Genomic DNA, 19,548 nt, shown 5'->3' on the forward strand with positions numbered 1-19,548 from the left:
GAGACGGAAGGAGCTTGTCTATGCTGTGCCCTGAGCTTGGGCCCCAGAGTTTGGTATGTTGGGAACTTATCCCCAGATTTATAGTCAAAGGTATCTGGAGGCAGGGTGCTTAGGAGTAACTAGGGTTAGGTGAGGTCAGGGGTTAGGGTTACACAAGAAGAGGAGGAGTGATCCTCAGTCTCACAGTGTGATGCCTACTGTTGACACACACCGCGTAAAACCTCACTGAACGCCCTCCAACTTCCCAGTTCCTAGAACCATGAATAAACAAACTTGTATTTTAGACCCCACCCTCTCTGTGACACTAGGTGACAGCAACAGAGAATGACCCAAAACAATAATGGCAGTGCTAACCACTTGCCCGGCACATAGGAGGCGCTGTTTTCCCGCTACCATCATCAGGCCAGGCGTCCTGCACGGGGAAACCTACCTGAGGCAAAGCTGCATCTCCGCCTGCAGGAACCTGTCCATGGACCCTGGACTCGAGCCGGCCATCTATGGGGAAAGACACAACCCCTGAAGATCCATCCAGCTTTAGCCCCAGGGCTCCACCCTCCCTACAGACACCCTCAGCTCACCTCCCTGAGCTTCTTGAAAGCAAAGGCCACACCGTGCCTTTGCCCCTGGTAGATATCGGCAAAGGTCCCCTCACTGATTCGGTGGCTTTGGTCAAAGTCCTCCGTTGCTTGGATAACATCTGCCTCACTCCAGAAAAACCTGTCTCCAGGCAAACTCAAAAGTTTTTCCTGCTTGGGGACAGATGTGGAAGTGCTGCAGTCCTGGGGATTGAGAGAGGAGAGTGGGTAACGTGTTGTGGAATATTTGTTTAACGATACAAAGATGTGTTGCATTCTTTTATCTTGCATTTGTTTAACTCTGGGAAGCTGTGTTACTGTGCCTGTCTAAAACACCTGATTGGTCTAATAAAGAGCTGAACGGCCAATAGTTCGGCAGGAGAGAGAAACAGCGGGGACGCCCGGTAGAGAATAAATAGGAGAAATCCAAGCTCATAAAGAGAAGTGGGAGGAGCAAGGAAAGGAGGATGCTGGGAGTCAGTCACCCAGCCACACAGTCAGCCATGAAGTAAGAAGGGAAAAAAGGATATAGAGACTAAAGAAAGGTAAAAAGCTCAGAGGCAAAACTTAGAAGAAGAGAAACAGGACCCTGGAATACCTAGAGGCTTTCATCTTGTTACCAGTGGTAACAAAGACTCCATAGGCCTGCCCTTACACCTGTACCTGGCTCCAGAGTTCTGGCAAGCAGTGCGAATGTTTGAATAATGACACAATTCTCTAAGCGGAGCTAGAGATTCTAAGCCTGGCACATAGGAAAGACTAGAAGGAGAAGTCAGGCTTCTGTGACTCCCCTTTTCACACACAGGTGCACCGAAATTTATATTTTTGAAGTTACATCTGCCTTTATCAATAGTTCTCAGGAACTGGAGGCCATTAAAGATGAACGGGGGGTGGGGGCTGGAGAGATGGCTCAGAGGTTAAGAGCATTGCCTGCTCTTCCAAAGGTCCTGAGTTCAATTCCCAGCAACCACATGATGGCTTACAACCATCTGTAATGAGGTCTGGTGCCCTCTTCTGGCCTTCAGGCATACATGCAGACTGAATATTGTATACATAATAAATAAATATTTAAAATAAATAAATAAAATAAAATAAAGATGAACGGGTCTCCTGCTGGTTAGATACATGAGGATTTGTCAAAAAAAATGAGAATGGGGCTGGAAAGACAGCTCATTAGGGAAAGGGTCTGGAAAAGCCTGGTAAGCTAAATTCAATCCCCAGGACATAAACGATTAACTCCTGAAAGTTGTCCTCTAACTCCATAATCCATATGTGTGCCATGACATGTATATGCCCTCACACGTGCATACACATACCTACATACAACATACATAAACATAGAATAAAGTTTTAAAGATGACTTGCAAAAATAAAAAGAAGAAAAAAACAAATAGAAACTTTTCTTTTTTCTTTTCTTTTCCTTGAGACAAAGTTTCACTATGTAGCCCTGACTGGCCTGGAACAAACAGACTATCTAGACCAGGCTGGCCTCAAATATCCAGAGACTTGCATGCCTTTCCTCCAAGTGCAGAGATTAAAGGTCTTCAATGATCCAACCATCACTGAAAATGATTAACTAAATCACAGGAGATATTCATTAACCAGCCCCAGGAACTGCCACTTTCTTGCCCAGGTACAAAACCCATAATTCTCAAGAGTATGGATTTTTAAAATATCTTTTTCTTTTTAACAGGGTTTCACTATGTAACTCTAGTGGGCCTGGAACTCACTATATAGACCAGGCAGGCCTCAAACTCACAGAGGTCTGCCTGCCTCTGCCTTCTGAGTGCAGAGATTAAAGGCAAGAGTCACCACTCCTGGCTTTAATGATATTTTCAGATCAGAAGAAAAACCTGGGCATGGTAGTTCCTGCCTATGAGCATAGCATTTGGAACTCTAAGGCAGGGGGATCACAAATTCAAATCCAGACTGAGGTACACAGTGAGACCCTGTCTCAAAAATAAATACGGGCTGGGAATACAGCTCATTGGCAGAATACTTGCCGGACATGCATAGGCCCTGACTTCCATCCTTGGCACACAGAAACTGGGTGTGGGGGCACAAGACAGCTAACTTGGGAGGGGGCGGCAGTAGGATCCAAAGTTCACGGGTATCCTCAGCTACACAGTGAGTCTGAAGTCAGCCTGAGCTACATGGAACCCTGCTCCAAAGAGTAGCAAACTGTTTGCTTTTTGTTTTTTCCCTTGGCTGGGGTGGAACCCAGGGCTGTAACACCCAGCAGCACCCCAAGCCAAGGCTTTCATTTCTAACCCAGTGTGAATTACAGTCATCTTACCACCAATATAGTCACAAGACTACCTGGGAGTGTTAACAAATGAGGGGGAAAGTGCCCACAGGAATAGTCATAGCACATTCTGGAATCCAGTCAAAGTGCAGGACCACTCTGACTGTTGCTCAACTCTGACAAGAAAGTGGGAAAGGCTGGTGGTTGTAAACCAGTTCCTGTAACTGCACAAGTCAGCTCCTGCTTACAAGGGGCCCCTGCAAACAGAGGTCCTGTTGGACTTGGTAGTCAGGCCTGCCCTCCAGGCTGCCCCTCCAGAGGCTGAGACAGGGAGATTACAAGTTCAAGGCCTGTCTGTGAACCTTAGTAAGAGCCTTTTTCAAAACATAACAAAAATGGACGGTGCTTATAGTTCAGTGGTTGAATGCGAAGGGCCCTGGGGTCAAATCCCCACTGTGGCAAACATGAATCCTGGCCTACGCTAGGACTCAGTGTTAGGGCACTTCATTAGGCCCTGAATTACACCCCAAAGAAACAAACCCCACCAAGCCCCCCATGCTCAGAGCAGCAGAGGCCCCTCATCTCACCAATGACTATACTTAGTCTCAGAAGCTTACAGAGAATGGGTCTCCCTTGTCCTCCTTACCCCCACACTTGTCTCAGGGAATGAAGAAACTGTGTTTCTGAGGGAACCACAAGCCAGGACACAATTGGGATAGAAGTCAAGGGTGGGTTTACCTTAGACTGGGAAGAGTCGGCTTGGTCAGTTTTCAAGGAACAAGGGGCGTCCTCCTTGGATGGAAGCTGGTGTGAGGCCTGCTGCTGGACTCCAGCCAAGGTGGTCCCTGGAAAGGATGACAGGGTCAGCAGCTTGTCTGGAACTCATCCCGAAGCAACCTCTCTGCCAGTGCTGTCACCTCTGACACCATGTGCCAGCCGACAAGTTCCTTGGCTGTCAGTGCTTTGAAGCCTGGGGACATCTTACAACGTGAGCAACTTATCATCTCTAATGGCAGGAAGAGAGGGGGAGGCAGGAGGTGCAGCAAGTCACAGGTCACAGGATGCGGAATACGCCTGCGCTGTCCCACTGCCCGGCAAAGAACAACCGAGGACACAGAGAAACCTCCACTGTGCTTCCACAGCAGGTGCCGTTCTCCAAGTGTCCCCAGGGAGACCCAGGGCAGAAGGGGCTACACAGGCTGGGAGAGAAGGGTCGTTCCACCTAGGATGGCCTGAAGGACTGGGGAGCTTAGGGTACTGAGGGAGAGGAGTGGAAGGCCCGGCACTCACTCAGTAAATAGGCGGGCACAGTTAGTTAGCAAACACCTCCATCCTGTGGACACTAGTAGCCAAGGGTGACTTGTGAAAATGTCATGCTACTTTACAGGAGGGAATGAGTGCCCATAGACTCTGGTGCCCCACGGGGGTTCTGAACCAGCCCCTCAGGGGCCACTGGGTAATCAGAAGTCTGATCATCACTGAAGATGGCTGGTGGCAGCATTTGGTATTCCCCACCTCACCCTACCCCCCACCCTTTTTTTTCAAGACAAGGCTTCTTTGTGTAGCCCTGGCTAGAACTTGCTCTGTGGAACAGGCTGGCTTTGTCCCCCAGTGTAGGCGGAGACTATTTGTTCATTTCTGGCCACCCAGGCCTGAAATAATTACACAGAAACTATATTAATTACAACACTGCTTGGCCAATAGCTTAGGTTTCTTATTAACTAACTCTTACATCTTAAATTATCCCATTCCTATTATTTTGTATTTTACTATGAGGCTTGTGGTTTGGTAAGGTTTGGCTGGTATCTGTGTTCTTCGGTGGCTACATGGCTTCTCTCTGACTCTGCCTTCTTTCTCCCAGCATTCAGTTTAGTTTCCTTGCCTAGCTATATCCTTCCCTGCCACGGGCCCAAAGCAGCTTCTTTATTAATCAATGGTAATAAAACATATTCACAGCATACAGAGGGGAATCCCACATCACCTCCCCTTTTCTGTCTAAATAAGAAGGAAGGTTTTAACTTTAACATAGTAAAATTACAAATAACAAAACAAGATCAAGCAAGAATTACAATTGCAATATTTATATCTACTTTATCTTTTCTCATAACTAAGGAAAACTATAATATATCTACCTATTCAACTCCATTAAAGACCTCAGAGGATATAATATTACCTAAGTTAACAGGAAATGCATTGTAAGCAACTTCTAAAACTCTAGAATTGACAGAGATACCTCACTGCCTGGACAGTCACCCAAAATTCTTCAGTAACATTGGGGCATCCAATCTTCAGCCTACAAGCCCATAGTGTCGGGAAGGCTTTTCAATGAAGCAGGAAATTTCCACCTATATTAGCAGTTTGTCAGTCACCTTTTTTTCTGTGACCTGCAGAATGTCTGGCAGACTCTTTCATGAAGGAGGAACACTGAAGGACTGTCTCACCTTCTTTAGGCAACTTCAGCAGTCATTTTTCTGTGGGTTCTGCAAGTCCAGTTTATACAGCATAACATCAAGCAGTCTAGGCAAGAGTAGTTTCTTGCCCAAATGGCTACCAAACTCTATAAAGAGCCTCTTCAGTGTCCATCATCCTCTAGAAGTTGATTGGTGCCGCCAGAAGCAGATGTGAACACCGAGGACACCCCACTTGGAGCTTGTTTTCTTCTTGACAAAACTGGCCTTTGGGCAAAGAACTGCCCCTGCCTCAACCACTGCAAAATGCACGATGTCTGGACTGGACAAGCAGGATACAAGAAAAAAGACTGCCAAACATTGCCAAGACAGGGTAAGACAGTTTTGACAATTTTCCTGCCTCTGAAAATGGTCTGTCAGTTACCCTAGGCCTTAGCCAAAGTGGGTTGCTCCAATGTTGCAAATGAGACTTTGGGTGATTACCCAGGTAGCCAGTTGTCTCTGTCATTTATTGCACATTTTGGAAGTTTCTTGATTGCACTTCCTATCTTTTCAAGTAATATTATTTCCTTTCTCAGACCTATGATGGGGTTGAAGACTAGATAGTTGTACTTTCCTCTCATGCTTAGCCAAGCCATTTCTATTACAAGACTTAGACTCCTTAGGATAGAATAATTATTGAAACATTTAGCATATATTTCTTGCTTGATATTGTTTATGTTGGTTGTAATTCTAATTTTTATATTTGATATTTGTCTTATTGTATATAGCTTTGTATTAGGTTTAGAATTAGACAAAAGGGAAAGGTGCTGTGTGAACTCCTTCAGTCAACAGCCTTTAAGATACCATCCCACTTGGGTGTGGCCTCTCTCTCTCTCTCTCTCTCTCTCTCTCTGCTGCTGGATTCGGTTCCTGTTCCCCACTCGTGCAGAGGGCTGTGATCTGTGAGTCTACCCCTAAATAAAGAACCTTTATTATACTCAATTCTGAGCTATTGTGGGCCTACTTTACAGCGTCTATCTACACCCCAGTGCTAAGATCAAAGGTGTGTGTCACCACTGCCCGGCAGGGATTTCCCAGTCTTCAAGTTTTCAAAGACTTGTGTAAGGCTTCTCCAGATGGAGGGGCAAGGCACAGCAACACAGCAGATGAAGCAGCCACGGACCATGTTTGCCTCCTGGACAACAGCACAGGGCCTCCAGCACACCGCTCACTGCTTTCACTGTTTGTATAGACACTGCAGATTCCTTTGTTGTTGCTGCTATTGTTATGTTTTGTGTTGATTTTCAAGAAAGGGTTTCTCTGCGTAACAGCTCTAGCTGTCCTGGAACTCACTCTGTAGACCTGGCTAGCCTCGAAGTCATAGAGATCCATCTGTCTCTGCCTCCTGAGTGCTGGGTCAAAAGTGTGTGCCACCTTGAGGGCTGAAGAAATGGCTCAGTGGTTAAGAGCACTGACTGCTCTTCCAGAGGACCTGGGTTCAATTCTCAGCACCCACATGGCAGCTCACAACTGTCTGAAGATCCAGTTCCAGGGGATCTGACACCTTCATACCAATGCACATGAAATAAAGATAAATAAATCATAAAAAAAATTAAAAAAAAGTGTGTGCCACCACTGGCTTGGCACTGTAAATTCTTGATAAGAAATTACACATATTACACTACATACCATACCACATCCCACACCCCACATACACAACACACACAAACCACATATACCACCCCACACATCCTACACACAATCTGTACTATACCACACACACAACATATACCACACACACACAAACTGTACCCCATCCCACACACACACCCCACAACACCTACAACACACACACAACACATACAATACGCACACAACACACACACTGTCACCACACACATCAACCATACCCCGTCCCACACATCACACATATCACACACACACACACACACACACACACACACTGCACCACAAACAGCTGCTACAGCTGACTCACAGAGAGCCTAAGTGTGTGACTTTCAGTCTGCTGAACACTGCAAAGGTTCATGGAAGGACAGGGACACACTGAGGGCCCATTCATCTCTATGGAAAAGCCTCCAAAACACAACCCTGAGTGCCTGAACTTTTCCTCTACAATAAAAACTTCCTCCAACACTGGCTTCCCTGGGTAGCACACAGTCCTGGAATCCGGGGCTTTCCCAGGGCTGACAGACATCTGTGATACATGGAAAGAATGACTCGTGTTCCCAACTACAAATAGACAAGAGTAACTTCCTTCTCTGTGGGAGGGACTGCAGGGACAGGCTCAGTGACCCAGGCACACCTGCTTCCCAGGCCATTCAGGAAAGTGAGCCCTACAAAGGCTGATGGTGAAGGGACAGAAGGGCCCCTGTGATCTCTCCATTCTCCCCAACCTCCCCGCTCACAGTCTTTCTCACTTTGGCAAAGAAACAGCAGGCTGGCACGGGTCTGAATCCCGTTAATTAGAATTCACAGGCCACATGTCTTCCCCCCTTCCTTCAGTATCTTCAGTCACAGGGTGAAGTCCAGACTCCACGACCTAAGGTAAACTGTGTCCTGTCCCGTTCCGTCCATGTCCCCATTTTTACCTCGATCTCCCATGTCTGCTCTCTCTCTCTTCCTTTTTGAGACAGGGTCTCACTATGCAGCCCTGGTCTGGAACTAGATATAAAAACTGTAGAGGGCAACTGGACACAGCACACAGATCAACAGACTGTGAGGCGCCCAGCCCCAACAGATGCTTCTACATCACAGCTCCATCTATGGCCGAGGATCTTTGTGAAAGAGGGGATAGAAAGACAGTATGAACCAAAATACCAGAGAGTCCGCTGTGAAACAGCCTCTCATATAAATGACTGTATAAATAAGATTGAATAATGGCAACATCAATAGATATTCTAATACAGAAAGGGAGACACTCACAGGGTCACACCCTGGGATGACTAACTATCTACAAGCGGCTGACTAAGAGAGGGAGGATTAGCCTCTCCTAGGTATAAGCTCCCAAATTGGTTGCATTATGCAAAGTGTCAGCCCTGATAACCACACACACACAAACAGCAGAAGTGGACAGCAGGTTGCATATATATTTACATATACATACGCGCGTGTGTGTGTGTGTGTGTGTGTGTGTGTGTGTGTGTGTGTGAGAGAGAGAGAGAGAGAGAGAGAGAGAAACAATAATTGTAGAAGAGGCTATCACTGTGAGAGTTGGGTGAGACAGAAGGAGTTGGAGGGAGGGGACTTGGAGACTTGGGGAAGGAAAGGAAAGAGAGAAATGATGTGATTATATTTTATTAAAGTATAAATGTAGTATTAAATACTACATTTAAATTGTAAATTATTAAATAAAATTTAAATTGTAAATTATTAAATAAAATTGTAAATTATTAAATAAAATTTAATAAAAAAGTATTAAAGTATAAATGTAGAATTTTAAAGAGATTCATTAAATAAATAAAAAGAACTCCCACTGGCAAAACAAAACAAACAAACAAAAAGACTGCAGAAGGCACTAGATCCTTGGCTCACTCTGCCTCTCACCTGCTACCCCCGTGACCTGGATCACAGGATCACACTAGATCTTCCCCTAAGCCCCTAAACTATAGAACCCATTCTTTTTTGTTTCTTTCTTTCCTTGTTTTGGTTTTTGAAACAGGGTCTCTCTGTATAGTCCTGGTTGCCCCAGAACTCACTCTATAGTCCAGGCTGGCCTCGAACTAGGAGATCTGCCTGCCTCTGCCTCCCGAGGGCTGGGATTAAAGGCGTGTGCCAACCCCACCCAGCTAGAATCTGTGTGGTATGACAACCAGCCCTAACGTCACGGCACTGTGAGCTGTGTCTTTTTGCCTGCCCAGAAACGAACTGTTCTATCCCAGTCATTAGAATGCACAGACCGAGCAATAACTGGCACAGGCCCCTGTGATGACTAAAGAAATTTAGTTCTGAGTCAGGCATCCCTTGAGGACCACTGACGTTTGCTCTGAGATGCCTGGGATGTCCCAGTGGTCTGTAGGTGAGATAAGAATAGAATAATGGGGGGGAGGGTGGGCCTGGAGAGAGTTTAAGAGCACTGACTGGTCTGCCAGACGACCTGGGTTCAATTCCCAGCATCTACATCCCAGCTCACATCTGTCTGTAACTCAGTCCTGGGGAATCTGACTCTCTCACACCAGTGCACGTAAAAGTAAATAAATTGTTTTTTTTTAAAAAAAATAGGATAATGAGCTGTGAGGAATTAATTTGCTTCTGTAAAATCGCTATAGCTATGGGAAAGGAAGGAAATGGTCCTTTTATTACTACACAGAGGGAAAGAAAAACAACCGAGGAGTAAAACAGTGTTCTTGCCCGGCTGTGGATTCCATGGATAGCTGTAATACACCATCTTTCTGATGTCCGCCTTACAGCAAGTGGTAGTGGCACACGCCTTTAATCCCAAGTACTTGGGAGGCAGAGGCAGGCAGATCTCTGTGAGTTCGGGGCCAGCCTGGTCTACAGAGTGAGTTTCAGGACAGGCTCTAAAGCTACAGAGAAACCCTGTCTCGAAAAAACAAACAAACAAAAACCAACCAACCAAACAAACAAACAAAAACCCTACCCTACCCCACTTTCCAAATAGCAAGTTGTTTTGGCTCTAAGGCTGTTGTCCTTCTGCTAGCGGTAAGAAATAAACGCACTTAACCTGAATTTGAACTGAGTCTAAGTCTGTGGTTTCTCCCAGTGGATTTGAACAAAACAAATCCACTCTTATGGAAGAGGTCACAGTACTTTGCAAAAGAGTTTCAAAAGAGTCACACTTTAAGCTTTATTGTGGTAATATCACCAGGAAACTTTCTACCAAAGTTGTACTGTATTTAAACATGCCTAAAATAAACTGTACAAGGTCAGACTCTTGGAAGTTTGAACCAACACTGGCTACTCATTCGTGCCTAGTGCAGATGCAGATGTTACTTGGCCAGCTCTGGTGTTTGTAGACCCTGCCCACCAACACACACACACACACACACACACACACACACACACACACAGACACACACACACACACAGACACAAGAAACCAGGTGGGTCTGGAATTTGCATTCATCCTCCAGCCTCTGCTACCCCAGTTCATCCCAGGCTGGGATGACAGGCAGACACAGCCACATCCAGCTGATTCTCTGCAATAGGATGTAATAGGCTCTGTTCATACCCATTTTACAGATGGAGGAACTGAGGAATGAAGAGGCTGAGTGGGAATTTAAGCACAGGGGGGGTTGGCCTTAGGCCCAAGCCCCCTAAGAGTGACTTCTCCCAGAAGGGTTGGCTGGCTTCAGGTCCTTCAGTGAGCTGCGTTCCATAGGTCTGGGATCTTAAGCTTGTAGGTCACGGGCTATAGGAGTGGAGAAGAGAGCCCTGGAGAAGTCACCACTGGCTGTCCTCCTGGCGTCTGACAGATTGTCCCTCAGTTCTAGCTGGGCACAAGAGGCTGGACACACGCGTAACGTGCTCTGCAAGGCTCTGGGACTGCAGTGCATGTATACGTACGAGAGACAGGAGTGCTCAAATCCCAGGACTTAAGTCACCTTGAACAAATCCTTATTATTTTCTTCTGATAAAAATGGTAGGGCCAGGGGCTGGGGTGCAGCTCAGGGGTAAAGCTTGCATGCCTAACACCCAGGGTTCCATCCTCAGCTTCCCTCCCCCCCTCCAGAAATGTATTTATTTATTTACTTAACACATTTAGAGATGGGGGGGGTTGGTGCTGAGGATTGAAGGCAGACCCTGTGCATGCCAGGCAGGCCTTGGGCCACAGGGCTCCTACCCTCAACCTCCTGAGGAAAGCTAGATCACAGGTATGTACTTCCCATCCAGTTATCTAGTCCAGAATAGGGTTGAACTCACAAGATCCTCCTGCCTCAGACTCTCAAATAGCTCAGTTACAGGCATGCCTGGATGTTTCTCCTTTACTAATTCACTTGCACAGTGTGTTTTGATGCACACACACACACACACCAAAAGAAAAAAATAACCTATGAAAACCTGTGGGGCTTCAAAGAATGACTCGACAATTAAGAGCATGGGCTGTTCTTGCAGAGGACCTGGGTTTGATTCCCAGAACCCACACAGTGGTGCACACGATCCCTAACACCAGTTCCAGGGGATCGGACACCCTCTTCCCCTCTCCATGGGTACTATACGCAAGTAGTCCATATACATACACGCAAGTGAAACACCCATACACACAAAATAAAAATAGACCTAAAACCCAGAAGAGGAGGAGGAAGAGAAAGGAGAGCACCTGTGCCCAGAACGGAGCCCGGCTTCACAGGCTGGCCCTTTTCCTGTTCGTCCTTGAGGTTTCTTCCAGGAGTAGCCACAGGGCCTGGCTTCACAGCCTCTGGGAAGGCTGGAGAAGGAGATGTGCTCTCAGGAACCGGCTTCCCTGGGACAAGGTAGAGTAGACATTGTTACATTCCATGACTAGGGGAGCTATGGAGAGGCGGGTCTGGAAGTCAGGGACTTTGACTCTGATATTCTGAATCTCTCTCTCTCTCTCTCTCTCTCTCTCTCTCTCTCACACACACACACACACACACACACACACCTTCTGACACGATTAGTTAGGTAACTTCAGAAAAGTCACTTTCTGTCTGTGAGCCTCCATAAGAAGGAGACCTGGAGACCACTGGGGCTAAGAGATGGCTCAGCAGTGAGAACACTCACTGCTCTTACAGAGGACTTGGATTCTGTCCCCAGCTGCCCCCATGGCAGCTCACAACTCTCTGTAACTCCAGTTCCAGGGCATCCAGCATCTTCTGATTCCCATGAGCACCAGACAGGCACACGGTACACATTTATGCAAGTAAACATTCATACACATAAAATAAATCAGGACTGGAGAGATGGCTCAGTGGTTAAGAGCACGGGCAACCTTTAGAAGACTCAAGTTTGATTCTCAGCACCCACATGATAATCCAGAAACAACTGTAACTGTAGTTCCCGGGGATACAACACCCTCTTCTGGTGCCTCTGCAGTCACCATGCATGTGGGTGGTACACATACATATATGCAGGCAAAACCCTCATATACATAAAATGCAAATAAATAAATCTTTAAAAATAAACAAATTAAAAACCAAACGGAGACCATGAAGATAACGCCTGCTTGCCTCCTTCCCAGGCCGCTGTGAGCAGGGTGAGAGCCCAGGTGTGAAGGGCTTTGGAGAGGGCTGCACAGTTTACTGAATGTGTAAACAAGTCAAAGGCAGCCACCTGGGAGCTAGGTGTGGCTCAGAGGGAGAGCACTTGCCTAGGAGGCACTAGGAGACCTGGAGTCCCAGCAGCCACAGGTACCAAAGTCCTGACAGCCCTGCCGTTTCACTTCCCCACGTGCAAATCCTACAGAACAGAGCTCTATTTAGAGGGAGCCGCTGGGCCAGGCCCACCCAGCACACACACACAATTGAACAGTTCATCTCTAAACAACTTGGGGATTTGCTGAGGCTCACACAGCCCCGGCTTATAGGGCTGGCTGCAGAAATCACTTGCCCTCCTATGAGTCTCACTTCTACTTAGCATGAGTTTGAGAAACTCGGAAGATGTTAGGAGTTCATGCACATGCCAGCTCACTTTCAGATTCTCAAAGCAGGTCGGCCAAACAGCGTTCTCCTCTCTTCCACTAGTGCCCTTCCTGCCCACACTGCTGCCAGCTCAGCTGCCCTTCCTTTATCACCAGGTAGCAAGAGACCAAAATACGGATCCACTCTGGCCCCATCACATCCCGTTGCTTAAAGGGAAGCACTATGGCTCCTCAGCACTGGGATTAACATTTAAATTCCTTAGTCTGAATTCTCCAATATTACCGCTTCAGAGAAAATCCAAATTATAAGAGATGTGGACTTAACTCAGAGGTGGTAGAGCACTTGATTAGTGTGTGTGAGGGCAAAGAAACAAGGCCACAGTCCTGTGCCCAGGGTCCTTGGCTCCCTATTGGTTTGTGGTAGCATATGTGTGAAACAACAAAATGACACCCCCTTCTGTCTTCCTGTGGCACTGTATGCAGGTGACGCACATACACAGCCAAGGCAAAACACTAAAACAAGCCTGGCACGGCTACATTTGCTTTTAACGCCAGCAGGAAGCAGAGGATCCCTATGAGTTCTAGGCCAGCCAGGGTTACACAATGATACCTTGTTGCAAAACAAGCAACAAATCTTGGGACCTGAAAAGATGGCTCAGTGTAAGAAGGTATGAGGACCAGAATTAGGTTACCAGCACCCTGACTCGAGCTACAGAGATCTGATATCTCTGGTCTCTGAGGGCACCTGCACTCATATGCACACACACACACACGCGCGCGCACACACACACACACACACACACGAAGGCCCAGTGACAGCATCAGGCCGAGCTAGAGTCAAAGCCCAGTATCATTTGTTCCAAGTAATAAATGGGGTCTCTCAAAGCAAAGCATCTCTGTGGAAGTCGTTTTGCAAACCCAAGCTTTGGTATCACCACGGATAACATCTAAGCTCACCTGGCACTGTGCTTTCATGGGTGCTGGCAGACATACTTAACCTCCACAGCCATCTCTGGCAGTCAATAGAATTACCTGCGTTCATGCAGCATTTACTTTTAAAAATATCTATTGGTGGAGCTGAGGATGGAAGCCAAGACCTCAAATATGCTGGGCAAGCCCTCTGCCACTGAGCTGGACCCAGCACGACCTCACAAACTTTAATCATCTCTATAAGCCAAACATGTTGCGTCCTCTTTGTACTCCCAGCACTTGGGAGGCTGAATTTGGAGATTCAGAGTTCAAATTCAACCAGAGCAATTTAGTGAGCTTGTTTCATAATGAAAGAGGGGGAGCAATCTAGGAGGACAACTCCTCAGGCAAGCACTCGTTTGGAAAGTGAGAGAGGTCCTGGACTCGATCCCCAATAGCAAAAACCACCACTGTCTGTGACCCCACTGCAGTCTGAGTTCCATCAGAGAAGGCCAGGGCCCTGAACAATTAGGAGCAAAAGCAGAGTGAGGTCACTGGGAAGTTCCAGGAATTTGGGACAACAAAGGCTAAATGGGAATCAGAGTGACTTTTCCCCAAGTTTCCTGTATCATACATGACATATCCCTCTATTAATATTTTTAATTATATTTACTTCTTTAGCCATGTGTGTACATGTACAGAGGTCAGAGAACAACTTTTGGGAATTGATTCTTTTCTTACACTATCTGGGTTCCAGAGCCAAACTTAAGTCATAAAGTGGCAATCAGCATCCTTTTCCACATTACCCTCAGTTCACTGGCTCACATTCTCTTTTAAATAAGCTTATCTTAGGCCCGGTGCATGTCTTTAATTCCAGCACTCAGGAGCCCGAGGCAGGAGAATCTCTGTGAGGCCAGCCTGATCTAAATAGCAAGTTCCAGAACCAAACAGAAAAACCCTGCCTCAAAAAGCAATAAATAAAATAAAATAATATAAATATAAATATAAATAAAAAACCCATCTTATGAAAGCAGAAGCAAGCATCAGCTCCATCCTGCCCCAGTTGAGATCACTCTGGGCCACTTCCCAGAGAATGGAGGAAGTTGGGTACGGTGGTGAGGCCTGCAGTCCTAGCATCAAGAGGTGTAAGATAACTAGGAGTCCTAGGAGAGCCTGTTCTATACAGTTAGATCCTGCCTAAAAATAAAAACAAAAAAACAAGAGCTGGGCGGTGGTGTCGCACTCGAGGAGCAGAGGTAGGTGGATCTCTGTGAGTTTGAGGCCAGCCTGGTCTACAAGAGCTAGTTCCAGGACAGGCTCCAAAGCTACAGAGAAACCCTGTTTTGAAAAAAAAAAGAAAAGAAAGAAAGAAAGAAAGAAAGAAAGAAAGAAAGAAAGAAAGAAAGAAAGGAAGGAAGGAAGGAAGAAAAACAACAACAACAAAAAAACAAGAAGAAAGTGTGGGGAGGTTGGAGATACAGTGCAATAGTGAGTATCTGCCTATCACGTGTGATGCCCTGGTTCAGTCCCAAGCACACGGTGGTGGTGAGATTGACCAGAGAGCAAGAGTGAGCAAGAAAGAGAATATGAATAAGAGGAGAAAAGTGTAAATTACTTCACTCAAATAACTGCCTGGCATAGTGGCACACACCTTTAATCCCAGCATTCTGGGAGCAGAGGCAAGTGGATCTCTTTGAGTTCGAGACAGGCCAACCTGGTCTCTATAGCCAGTTCCAGGACAGATAAGATGGCATAGCAAGAACCTGTCTCAAAAACATACATACATATATACATACATACACACACACACACACACACACAAAGTCAAGAGTCAGAGATGGACAGGAGTGAAGTTTCAACCGCCTCCAGCTGGGTGGGCAGCTTAGAACAAGACATCATTGTCTTTCAGGCTCATCTCAAGCTACCGTCTCAGGCTGACCTTTGATAAGTGGGACCTTGGGACCCTGGGTTAAGCACAGCTCAGGGGAGAACAGTCCCATTATACTACAACCCCGCCCACCTTGCCGCAGTCCAGTCTGACTGGTTTCTTTTGTCACATTGTCCAGAACCTGGCATTGTTCCTTCCTGGTCATTAGGAAATGTGTTTTGGTTTGGTTATTATGTTGTTATTTGGGCTAGAGTTTTTTGTTTTTCCTTTTGTTTGTTTGTTCCTTGAGAAAGGGTCTCCTGTAGTCCAGGTTGGTTTCGAACCAACGACTAAGAATGAATTCCCAATCTTTATGCCTCTGCTCCTAAGTGCTGGGATTGAGGAATGACGTTTGTTGGGTCGTGCCACCTGAAATGTAGGCTCTAAGTCAGCCACCTCCCCACAAAGTCTGTGCCTTGTAGCCCAGGCTAGCTTTGAAGCCCAGGAGGGGAGGACACAGTCTTTGTAACAAAATGTCAACAAAAGCCATTTGCTGAGGTGACTGCCAATTCATGAGCATGCCTGTCACAAAGCTGCCCAACCAGGGGGTGACCAAAAGCAGATGTCCCCAGGAGGCAGGCTGTTCCACACACAGCTTACCCAGCCTCTACTCTTTGCTACTGTCTTTCCTGTGTTGTTCCTTCCTCCCCAGACAGCCTAGAGCGCCATGGTCCTAGAGGGCATACAGGCAGCAACTCACGACAGCTGTGTGAAGCAGGTCAGAGGTGCCTGGTGTCTCCATGGTAAAGAACCCTCAACCTTGCCTCGGGGCTGAAGTCATGTCCACAATAGTGGGAAATGATACCCAAAGGACTATCCGTGCCCATGTTGCTCTTGGGCCCAGTATATAATGCATCTTTTCTTTTACATTTTGTATTTATCAATGTGTATATACACAATGTGCATATACCAGCATGTGAGTGTGTGTGTGAGGTATGTGTGAGGTGTGTGTGAGGTGTGTGTGAGGTGTGTGTGGATGAGCATGTGCTGCAGAGCTTGTATAGAGTTTGAGACAAAGTCTCTTCATTGTTTTTGGGCCATGTATACCAGACGAGCTAACCTGAGGGCCTCTAAGAATTCTCCTTTCTCCATCTCCCATCTCTCTTAGGGGCACTGGAAATATAGACACTGGTGCCAGTGTCTGGCTTTTACATAGGTTCTGGGGATTTGAACTCAGGTCCTCAGGCTTGCAAAAAAGTGCTTTCATACACTGAACCATCTCCCCAGCTAGAGGTATTTTTGTGACAGCAGCCTGGCTGAGCTTCATCAATAGCATGGAGGTTGCCAGGCGGTGGTGGCTCACGCCTTTAATCCTGGCCCTTGGGAGTCAGAGGCAGGTGGATCTCTGTGAGTTCCTTCGAGGACAGCCTGGTCTGCAAGAGCTAGTTCCAGGACACGCTCCAAAGCTACAGAGAAGCCCTGTCTCAAGAAACAAAACAAAACAAACAAAAAAACCACAGAGAAACCCTGTCTCGAAACAACAACAAAAATAGCATGGAAACCAAAGGTCATTCCATCCATACTTAACCTCTGGCTCCTATTCCTGGTGACTTTGTCCTTTCCTCTATTGCTGGGAGTGGAACCAGGGCCTGGCACTAAGCCACTGAGTTACAGCCCAGCCCCTGTAACTTTTTTGTTTAGCACAAACCTGTGTCTCTCTGTGCAGGCACATCTGGTGTGGACATCAAGGGCCCTGGGGTTCAGGGCTGACCTTCTGCAATCTCCACCCAGAAGGCACACAAAAGCTTCATTTACTGTTTTCATTTCAACGAGAACCCATCTTTTCTCACCATAGCCTGTGCCTGGCAATGTGTCACTGAATGGCAGCATTCAGGGCTGGGGTAGGAGGAGGATACACACTGGGACGGGCAGCATGAGAAGGTCTGGGGAGAACCTGTCAGCACACTTGGGGTTAACACCCCTCCACTACACAAGGGTACCTGATGACACTTGGAAGGCCATGCCCAGCCACAGATGTCAGCTGACAGCTTGGGTCAGGCTCTACTACGTCAGGCCCCATCAGCTTCCTGAAAAATCCCCGGGCAGAGTGAACATTGGGTTAGCTCAAGCTTTCCACATGCAAATGATAGCTAACATGTGTAAGGTTCAAATGTCTGGATTAGGGATACATCTCAGAGGATCAGTGCTTGCCAAGAAAGCATGAGTCCCTGGGTCCCACAGCCCCAACACCAAAAGAAGTAAATGAATAAAAAGTTGTTTCTTTTTTTTTAAAAAAAAAAAAGGAAGTAGACAGACAGAAAAAAGGAAAAAAGAAAGACAGACAGACTTCAACCATCCTAATTTGTCTTTCATTGTTGCTTGTTTTCTCCCACTGTGAAAACCAAACGGGAGAGAATGTGGCCAGGAAGCTGGCTCAGCCTGCAAACCGCCACCACCCAACCCCACCCACTCTTTCAGCCACCCAAAAGATAGAGATGCTGGAGAGATGAAAATAGAACACCAACCACCGCAGGCTCAGAGGTCAAGAGTAAGGAAGGGGTGAGTGTACTACCTCACCCCAGAGCAGGCTGGGGACAGAATTCCCCTGGATGGCCTCCCAGTGCTCGGGACAGTGATCTTTTTCCCCTTGGGGATTAAATTATCAAGGGTATCAGGTACTCACACTGAGTCAGAGTGCGGTAAGAGGGTAGAGTTGGGATGGAGCAGACACAGCCTCCCAATTAGCTGGTACCCAGGACAGGGTCTCCATCCTCTAAGGATGCTCACACATTTGAGCATCCCTGGGCACCTCCCTCCCGCCCCCCCACTCACACACAGGCCCAGCTGTGTTCTCTGTCATCCTGAAGAAAATGAAACCTAAAACTCTTGTTTCCTCTGGAATCTTTATTTCTGCTCCACTTCCCTCAGTGGAAATAAAAAGGGCAGTTTTCTGTGCCCAAGCCTTGGCTGACCCCTGGGAGGCCTCGGCTTCCTCCACTGGCCGCCTGGAGACAACACAGTGGCGAATCTCAGCTCGGCTCACTGGGCAGAGGGGACTCATGACTGCCCGCCAAGCCCTCATTCTATGAGCACATTCCGGAAATCCTTCCCTTTACCGTATTCAAGGCAAACAATAATACCACACTTAAGTATTTGCTTTAATTCTAAGCTGACCTGTTGCTGGGATGGATCCCTGCTAAACAATCTAAGAGATTGGGCACAAACTAAAGGACCCTGGAGCAGGCAGCCACCTCAAAAATAAACAGCTCACTAGGCCCTTGCTTTGATTTTTTTCCTACTAATCTCCAGACCACGTCTCTGCCTCTGTGATCTGTGGTTTAACAGCACACGTGTGCGTGCATGTGTGCATGCTGGGTGTGCTCACGCACGTGTGCACATGTGTGTGTGTGCGCAGGGGTTGGAGAGATGGGTGAGCTGTTAAGAACACTGGCTGCTCTTCCAGAGGACCTGAGCTTAACACCCAGCACTCACATGGAGGCTCACAGCTGTCTGTCACTCCAGCTCCAGTGAGTCTGACACCCTCTTCTGGCCTCTGTGGGCACTGTACACACATGGTACATATATATATATATATATATATATATATATATGTGCAGGCAAAGCACTCATACATATAAAAAATATATTTTTTTCTTGAAACTTTTTGAGACAGGGTTTCTCTATATAGCCCTGGCTGTCCTGGCACTAACTCTGTAGACCAGGCTGGCTTTGAACTCAGAGATCTGCCTCCCTCAGTCTCCCAACTGCTGGTGTTAGAGGCACCACACACACGACTCACTTCCTAACTGCTCCACCCCTAGATTCCAGTGACTCCTGCAGCCTCCACTGTCACAGTGACCTTGGAGCTTCAGTAAAGCGGGAGCTATCCTAGCCCGGTTACGGCTCAGCTCAGCTCAGGGTTTGTTGTGCAGTGTGACGCAGCTGACACTGACTCACGCAGTCTCTGAGGGTGGTTTAACCTC

The 19,548-nt window shown here is 47.0% G+C and overlaps 1 protein-coding gene across 2 annotated transcripts in view; it reads right to left on the minus strand.

The window, feature by feature from the left end:
* Irak2 (interleukin 1 receptor associated kinase 2) overlaps positions 1-19,548 on the minus strand; it is a 53,488-nt gene that overhangs the window by 18,315 nt on the left and 15,625 nt on the right. The window contains exons 3-6 of one of the 2 annotated variants that reach the window (XM_048438630.3): positions 11,509-11,652; positions 3,559-3,665; positions 579-779; positions 431-495 (exon numbers count right to left, since the gene is read on the minus strand). In XM_048438630.3, coding sequence (XP_048294587.1) covers positions 431-495; positions 579-779; positions 3,559-3,665; positions 11,509-11,652 — 517 coding nt within the window. The remainder of the gene's footprint in view (positions 1-430; positions 496-578; positions 780-3,558; positions 3,666-11,508; positions 11,653-19,548) is intronic. The other variant, XM_048438631.3, reaches the window with a different exon arrangement.

Source organism: Myodes glareolus, chromosome 3 (assembly GCF_982192425.1).
Source record: "Myodes glareolus chromosome 3, mMyoGla1.1, whole genome shotgun sequence".
In the NCBI taxonomy this organism is placed as follows: Eukaryota; Metazoa; Chordata; class Mammalia; order Rodentia; family Cricetidae; genus Myodes; species Myodes glareolus.